This window comes from Malus domestica, chromosome 13, assembly GCF_042453785.1.
Source record: "Malus domestica chromosome 13, GDT2T_hap1".
Lineage (NCBI taxonomy): Eukaryota > Viridiplantae > Streptophyta > Magnoliopsida > Rosales > Rosaceae > Malus > Malus domestica.
The window spans coordinates 22,828,852-22,837,675 of NC_091673.1; the positions used below are offsets into that span (position 1 = coordinate 22,828,852).

General features: G+C 35.9%; 2 protein-coding genes across 2 annotated transcripts; both read left to right on the forward strand.

Annotated features, from left to right (window-relative positions):
• The first annotated feature begins 602 nt into the window (after positions 1 to 602).
• Positions 603 to 2,168, forward strand: LOC139190872 (zinc finger BED domain-containing protein RICESLEEPER 2-like). The gene is made up of 2 exons (XM_070811364.1): positions 603 to 1,325; positions 1,716 to 2,168. The coding sequence occupies exons 1-2, from the start codon at positions 603 to 605 to the stop codon at positions 2,166 to 2,168; spliced, it is 1,176 nt and encodes a 391-aa protein (XP_070667465.1).
• Positions 2,169 to 7,229: 5,061 nt separating this feature from the next.
• LOC103430886 (uncharacterized) lies at positions 7,230 to 8,322 on the forward strand. The gene is made up of 2 exons (XM_070810875.1): positions 7,230 to 7,404; positions 7,606 to 8,322. Exons 1-2 carry the CDS (start codon positions 7,278 to 7,280, stop codon positions 7,965 to 7,967), a joined length of 489 nt encoding a protein of 162 aa, XP_070666976.1. The 5' UTR covers positions 7,230 to 7,277; the 3' UTR covers positions 7,968 to 8,322.
• The last annotated feature ends 502 nt before the right edge of the window (positions 8,323 to 8,824 follow it).

Here is an 8,824-nt window from a genome sequence, read left to right on the forward strand (position 1 = left end):
TTTGTTTTAAGTTGCAAGGGTAAAGAAAACACTGAAATCTCAGGTTAAATGGGTATTGGGTTTTGGTGGTTGAAAATATGATTTTTTCTGCTTTAGCTTCTTGCTCATTTTTCTGCAATTTTTGTTTTTTGGTTGCAAGGGTAAAGAGAATACTAAAATCTTAGAAATCGGTTTTGGCATTTGTGTTAATGCATTTCCATTTTTGGTTTGCAGGATAGGTGGATGCATTGAGACCTAAAAATATTTGCGTGAACATCATAAAGTTTTCTAAGGCTTCAAACGTTGAAGGGTAAGTGTTTTTGAGCTATGTTCAATTTTTAATTCGATTCTCTACTATTGGGGATGCATCTCTGATCTCTCCGTTCTGTGTATTGTTCTTTGTTTTAAGGTCAGTTTCTTCTTTTTTTTTTGGTTCTTTTTGTGGGTTTTTAGTTCGTTAATTTGTGACTCTTGTGTTTAGATTTTTCGTTGGTGTATGATTAAATGGGTATTGGGTTTTGCTTGTTAAATCAATAATTGTCTTCTTGTTTATTGTTATATATTTAGTTTACATGTTAATTGACTCAATTTCAGTATTATACCATGTCTTTGTTTACATATTAATGGATTTGGTTGTGTTTGCAGCAATCAAAATGTCTAAAAGAAAATTTAAGTCTCAAGAAGAAACAATATGTACCCCAACTGATAGTAATCTAGCACCTACATTGTATCCAAGTGTTGTGCAACAAGAAATACCAAGTCAAATTGCTCAGCCCCAAGATATACCAACTCCAAATGAGGTCGCTGGTGAGATTGAGGAACCTGAGGGTGATGATGGTGAAGGTAATAATTCGAGACTTCGCAGTTTGGTGTGGCAACATTACACAAGAACACTAGTTGATGGGGTGATGAAAGCAATATGTAATTATTGTAGCAAGAAGCTTGGTGGGAACACTGGAAATGGAACCAGCCATTTGAGGCATCATGTGACGATATGTCCACGTCGGAGACAAAAAAAATTGAAGCAAACACTAACCCAAAAAGTAGGAGATGGGAAAGTAGAGTTGTATACATTTGACCAAGAAAGTGCAAGGAGAGCTCTCGCCCAAATGATAATATTGCATGAGTATCCTCTTTCCATGGTTGAGCATGTTGGATTTAGAAACTTCATGAGTGTTGTCCAACCGTTGTTTAAGGTTGTTTCAAGAAACACAATCAAGAGTGATATCCTCAAAATATATGATTATGAGCGTTTGAAAACAATGCAATTGTTGGATGAAAATAAGAGTAGAATTGCCATAACTACTGATATGTGGACTGCATGTAATCAGAACAGAGGATTTATGGTAATAACATCTCATTTTATTGATGACTCTTGGACGTTGCAGAGCCGAATAATAAGGTGATATTTTTAATACTTTAACTTCTATTTAATTGTTGTCTAGCTTTAGATTTATATTTCAGATTGTTTATTGTAACCATCTTCATTGTAATTTTTTCAGATTTATTTATGTGCCTTGTCCGCATACCGCCGAGACACTTTCAGATGTTTTGATGGAGTGCTTGCTAGATTGGAACCTCGATCGTAAGCTTTCTACCTTAACAGTAGATAATTGCACTACAAATGATAAAATGATTGATCTTATTCTTGAAAAACTTTATGGTAGTTCACTTTTGTTGGGTGGAGGGTTCTTTCACTGCGTTGTTGTGCACATATATTAAACTTAATTGTGAAGGATGGTCTCAAAGTGATTGGTGGTGGTATTGAGACAATTCGTGAGAGTGTTGTTTATTGGACAGCAACACAAAAAAGAGAGGAAAAATTTGAGGAAGCAGCACGTCAGTTGAAGCTTCCAGGCACTAAGAAAATGGTGCTTGATTGTAAAACTCGATGGAATTCCACCTTTTTAATGATTCAATCTGCTTTGATTTACAAGGATATTTTCCCTCGTTTGAAACAACGAGAGTCGCAATATAAGTGTTTGCCTGATGATAGAGATTGGGAGATGGCAAAAGAGATTTGTGAGAAGTTAAAGTTGTTTTATAATGTCTCCGAGTTGTTTTTTGGAACTAAGTACCCTACAGCCAATCTTTATTTTCCAAAGATTTGTGAGATCAGGTTGTCACTAACTCGGTGGCTTACCTCTAGACGTGATGAAATAAAAAAATATGGCAAGAAGTATGATTGAGAAATTTGATAAATATTGGAGTGTGATTCATGGAATAATGGCTGTAGCTACTGTATTGGATCCAAGATTCAAGATGAGGCTGATTGAGTATTTCTTTCCGCTTATGTATGGGCAATATGCTTCGAATGAAATTGATAAGATTCGCAAATATTGTTATGATTTGATAAAAGAGTGTGGATCTAATCATAGTTCTAACATGGGTCATCAGCCATCATTCACTTCATCTCATTTGAATCAATCTGACTTTGAAGAGATGAATCCTTTAATGGATAACTTTGACTTGTTTGTTTCTAGTACTGTAAGTACTGATAATGAAAAGTCAGAATTAGATCACTATTTGGATGAGGCTGTTTTGCCTAGAACATCTGATTTTGATATTTTGGGCTGGTGGAAATCAAATGGGACTAAATATCCTATCTTAAGTGCTTTGGCAAGGGATATATTAGTTATTCCTGTATCTACAGTTGCTTCCGAATCAGCTTTCAGTACTAGTGGGAGATTTGTAAGTCCACACCGTAGTAGACTTCATCCAAAGACATTGGAAGCCTTAATGTGCGCCCAAAATTGGTTGTGGAAAGAAATTCAAGGTACTCCAAAGTATTAATTTATTTTCATCTTATATTTGTGCTGCTGTGCATGTTCTTTAATCTTAATTTCGAACTTATTTTTCAAACTTAATTAATTAGTATGCATTCAGTTTTTAGAACTAATTTAACTCTTCAATTTCATGTTTCACAACTAGCTTCTTGTTCTAATGCACACGTTGGTTGCTGCACTTATTTTGAAGAAATGGATATGGATGAGGTAAGTATTGGCAATTATATTATATGTATATAAATATCTTCTTTGTAGATTATATGTGTACAACGATTCATATTAATTATTTCGTCATTTTCTTAATAATTTAGGATTCATGCTCCATTGATGGGTGTGAAGGAGGAGCTGCAGGAGCACCATGAAATAATGATGATGGTAGCCTTGGCGGAACTAGAAGCAAATTGCATATATCTCGTTCTTTTGTCGTCAATATATTGTTATGTTTTTTGTAATTGGATGTCGGATGAGTGGCTGGATTCTTTACTGTTAGCATATATTTTCATCATTTCAGCCTTTTTGCTGTGAATTATATCTAGATTTTGTTGCATTGTTTGGTCAGGTTTTGGGGGTTCCTTTATTTGTTTCATTCTCTGTCATTTTCTTTCATTTTGTTGATGCAGCATCTCTATGTTCTGTGTATTGTTCTTTGTTTTAAGGTCAGTTTTTTTTTTTGGTTGGTTTTCAGTTCGTTGATCTATGACTCTGTGTTTAGATTTTCATTCGTGTATGATTAAATGGATATAACCGATAACCGATTGAAAATCCGTTACCCAGTGGATATGGTTATGGATAATCCCCGATTGGTTATTTTACGGTTATGGGTATGGCTAATTTTTGTGGTTATGGGGATGGATATTGCTTTTCCGTCCCCAAACCAAACCGTTGCCATCCGTATTGTATAATGTGTGTGTGTGCGTGTATTGTTACAACTCACTAACTTTTCTTCTGGAGACAAACGACTGAGACTCGTCTATATATATATATTGTTTAAATTTTCGTACAAGCTAGTTACTAGTTGGCCACCTCTTTAACATATATATAGTCGTTTGTATGTGTACATATATGTACATCTATATATATATATATATATGTGTGTGTGTGTGTGTGTGTGTGTTGTTATGATTCGGCGCTAGCTTTTCTTGGTGTGGGGTGGATTCGGGATGCAGGTAGGTTGGATCCACCTTCGTCAACTCTTTTACAGGTTGGTATCACCTTCCTCTCCCCCCCCCCTCTGTGATGAGCCAACCAACGGATCCCTTCTCAGAGTGGTGTAGTTTTTTCACTCACCTTATGTGCACCGTGGTGGCGCTGTTGTTTTGGCTAGATTGGTCTTCGCCTTTGTGCAATGCGTTTTGTAGTCTCGTCTGTCAACGATGACTTGATATGGTCTCACTCTACCGCAATGACTTTATATCGCCTCGTTATTCAGCGATGACCATTGTGGCTGCCTGTATTGCTCTGTTGCGGCTATCGTTTATTGTGACAGTTCTGTACTAGTGGCACTTGTGCACTTGGCGATTGTGTGTTCGTGCTTGTGGTAGTCTACTAGGGGTTTACTCTTATTTGTCTGTTTGCGCAAATTCACTCTTTATTAGTCATTGGAGCTATGTACCCAATGACACCCTTGTATTTGTTTGTGTTGATTAATAAAATACCACACTATTGTTTCTTAAAAAAAAAAAAGGAGGATGAAGGTGCGGCTTGTTAAATATTTGAATACGTTATTCATAACCAAGGAAGAAAATATCGGTAATATCGGAAATATCGGTAGTCCGAAAACACGGAAATATCGATGGAAATATCGGGATAATATCAATATCGATAAAAATTACATGGAAACCACGGAAATTGTAAGAAAAACTTGGAAATTTTTATTGAAACTTTGCAGGATGTTTATTTAGTCAATTATCTATTAGTTTATCACAAAAAATTGGAAGGAAATGCATTGCATGATGGATTTAACATTATCAAGTTGATTATATAGCGAGCTGACAAACATTGTGAGTGTAGAAAATATGTAGTAATTAATGAAAGAAGTCTAAACACACCATAATCATTTATATATAATGAATTAGTACAATATTTTACACAAAAGCCTAAAAAATTAAAATCCTAAAATTTTACTTTCCCACCCCCAAACTTATTCCACACCTTGTCCTCAAGGTGTGTAAAAATAAACAAAGATTGAAGAACAAAAATAAAAACTGTAAAAGATTTTCAAAAGCCTAAAATAAATAAACTAGAAGAAAAGGAAAATAGAAAAGAAAACAAAGAAATTAAAATAAACAAATAATAAAACAAAAAGAAAAGAAGAAAAAGGACAAATATCACCTGGATTCGAACTGAAGACCTGGTGCTATTGAAGAGAAACACGGCCCAACACGTCCAAGTCCACACTTGTGTCAAAGTGCAGCGACAACTACAATATATGCTGATGCAGTAGCTTCCTTTTTGAATTGAAAAACCCTAGCAGCTGCTACATCTTTTGCCCTTGCCTCGAGCCCAGAGCCTCAAAAGGCTCTCTATCTCTCCGTAGCAGACCATCCCTTTCAATCTCTCCATTGTTTCTCAGTTTCGCACCCCTTTTCAACCAAGAGCCAAGCAACATACATACCCCTTTTCGCACCCCGTGGCTCTACCTCAAATCAGTCATCCCCATCGGCGCCCTCTACTTCCTTTCCCTCTGCTCCTCCCTCGCCTTCCTCCTCGTCGAGCCCGTCACCATGTCCCGCGGGCCGCGACCTCTACCTCTCATCCGTCGTCCCCATCGGCGCGATCCTCCTCGTCCTCGTCTCCCTCTGCTCTCTCTCTCTCTCCTCTCTTTCAGCCGCTGATCGAATACGATCTGTGAAATGCTTGCTCATTGATCTCTCACCTCCGTCCGATCCGCGGCCTTCCAAAGATGATGATCTTTAGCACTGTAACTGCCGGTGAGGTACTCGATTTCTCAGCTTCTACTGTTTTCTTCCAGATCTTGCTCGAATTCAAGCCCTTGCTTCTCGGATTAGTGTAATTTTGTCACTGATTTTGGTATAAAGTGGTGATTTTTGTTGAAAGATAGTGATGATTTTGTTTCGTTTGGTTGCAGGTTTCGTTCTTGCTCGGAGTTATTCCGATTCTCCGGCGAGGTTGTGACTGACTGTCGAGAAACCAAAAATATCGCGATATTATCTAAAATATCGCGATATTTTGACGAAAATTACTTGGATACCTATTAAAATATCGGTAAAGCAAAAAACCGATAATATCGGCGAAATATCGCCGATATTATCGATTTTTTCTTCCATGTTCATAACAACACTGGCAATTGACACGACAAAACTTTAACTTGCTGTCAAGGTGGTTATATTATCAATCTTTTTGGTTTTTAAAATTAAATATATATTTCAGTTTGTAACCGATCCTTTCATGTTCGGGTCGGTTTTTTTATTTCGATTTGGTTTTTTATTTGGGTCAATTTTTTTTTCGAGTTAAGTTTGATGTTCCATTCGAATTTTTTGGTTTTTCATTTTTTTGAAAGGGCTTTTAGATCTAGTTCTAAAAATATAAATGATTTTTAGAAGTGAGTTCAATTATCTAATTATATGTTTTTATTTCTTTTATACTTATTTTATATTAAAATATTAAAAATCAATTAAAATCTTCTAATATTAAGCATTTTTCAACTCCAAAAATTCTAATTAATATCTTATAACAAAAAAAACTAATATAGTAACATAAATTATCTACAAAACATTCTACCTTAACTCAAGTAACAAATATATGAATGTATATTATACATGTAAGCACGATATGAAACCTAACTAAAAAGTAGGAAAAAAAACATAATATACCTACAAGCAAGACACATTAAGCTGTGACACGTTGATTATAAAAAAAGAATCTATCATATAGATAAATAAAAATAATTAATCTGTGATATAGGTTGATTATAAAAATTAAAAGTAAAATCTATAAATGAGGTTTAAAGCAGGAGGAAGAACAAGAAATAACAAAAAATAAAAATACATAATCAAAGAGATAATTAGGAAGCAATTTGATTTTTATAATAAATATTATTATTGAATAGATAATTATTGATAATAAAATAATTAAATTTAAAGAATTGGACTTATTTTAATAAATTAGACTATTCCTACTATTGGCTAAAAAAAATGGGACTTATATCAAGTTTCCCCTTTTTTTAAACCCACCCCGTTAAGCACACTTAAGTAGATGGAGAAATGATTGATATCTTATTTTTGGATAATGATAGGGAGATTAAATTTTTTAAACCAAATGATGTGGTGATTAATGATTATATCATTACTTAAGCGTTGATTAACGTTTTGATTTAAAATTTTAGTGTTCCTAATATTATCCTTTATTTATATAAAGAGCCGGACGGTCAAATGACGTGGAATAAGTTGTGTGTATAAGGGTAATTTCATTGTTTTGTCAAAAGCGTAACCCTAAAAGGTAAATCTCCAAACTCGTGCAATCTCTCTTAGTCTCTCTCGCACAGACGAAGCCATGATCCGGGTACCCAGAGGCGACGCCAAGCGCGGAGGCGGAGGCGGAGGCGGAGGCAGGGCCAATTGGCTCGCGCGATCAGAGTCCGGGCGGGGGAAGAATCCAGCCCAACCGGCGGAGCTCCGAGGTGAGATTCGGATTTGTCTTGGTGTATATATATGCGTTTGGTTTCTGTTTTAGGGTTTGTAAATTCTGTATATTAACCAAAAATGTTGCAGATTAATTGCTGTTAAACCCAAAATACAAAGGTGCCCTGCTCCCTTAATTTGACCTGTTAATTAGCTGAGTAAATATATCTAGTATTAATTAATTTATGTGCAACAAACAGATGAGAAGAAAGAAACAAAAGCTGTCGAAAGCTCTATGAGTAAACTCCAACTTGATGATGATACTCCTACTGCAAAGAAGAAATGTTACCGTGAGTCTAAGAAATGCCATTCTCAGAATGAGCATTGTGCAGTTTGCCTTATGGACGGCCACCACCAATATCTGTGTCCCTACCGGGAAAGTGTCCCGTTGGGCGTAACTAAAGTTGGAGAGGGCTATATACTAATGTGTAGGACTTGTGGTTTTGTGGGTAACGTCTGCCTTCATGGCCGCTCTTATGCTCGTCCCTATAGGCGGTGTTATGCGCGTCTGAAACATGGGTACCCAAGCCACGAGGAAGTGGAGCAAATCAGGGCAAGATAGAGAGAAATGGCTGAAATGTCCAGGGCACGAGTGGAGAGAGGTGAACCATCCTCATTGGATGATACCTCTTCCGATTCCTCTTCTGATACCTCTTCCGATTCCTCTTCTGATTCCTCTTCTGAGATATAATCGTAATGAAGCTTAGGATTGGAACATGCGGTGGCTGCAGCTGTTGGATTGCCTTTTCTGTTCATTCATGGCGGATAGATACTACTTTGTTGGTTGTTTTCTCGTGTGTTTAATTACGTTCTTGGAATAGCTAGTTGCGCATGTTGGTCGGATTTCCTTTGCTTGTAGGCTTGTACAGCTTGTCTTGGAATAACTATGAAACGAATCAACCGCTATCAAATACTAATCTCACCAGAATTCATATAAGACTAATCCAATAATGCAACCACAAAGATATTGGAATTAATATTCCTAGTATCAATGAAGAAATGGGACTAAGTTGCCTATATGCTTGCCTAAATTCTTCCGAAAGTTATCTGCTTCTATCAATTGTATGCACGCATATGCATATAAAGTGTTGTATAGCCTTTGTAAATTAGCTTGGAGTTGTTTAAAAACTTTAGTCATATGAATTGCCAATTTAGTACATCCAAGCAATCATCCAAGTGAAAATTAGGTCCTTAAACTATTTTTTTTTCAGAAAAATCAGTCCTTGAATTATAAAAATATGCCAATTACATCCCTAATATTATAGTCAAAACTACTATATTCAATTTTCCGTCAATTTAAATCATGGTACTTGCATGTAATACACATTGGAATGTAGATTAGTGGTTAACTTTGGAGGATAAATTAGTAGTTTTTCATAAGAAATAGTGTAAGTTAACTTTGGAGATTAAATTAGACGT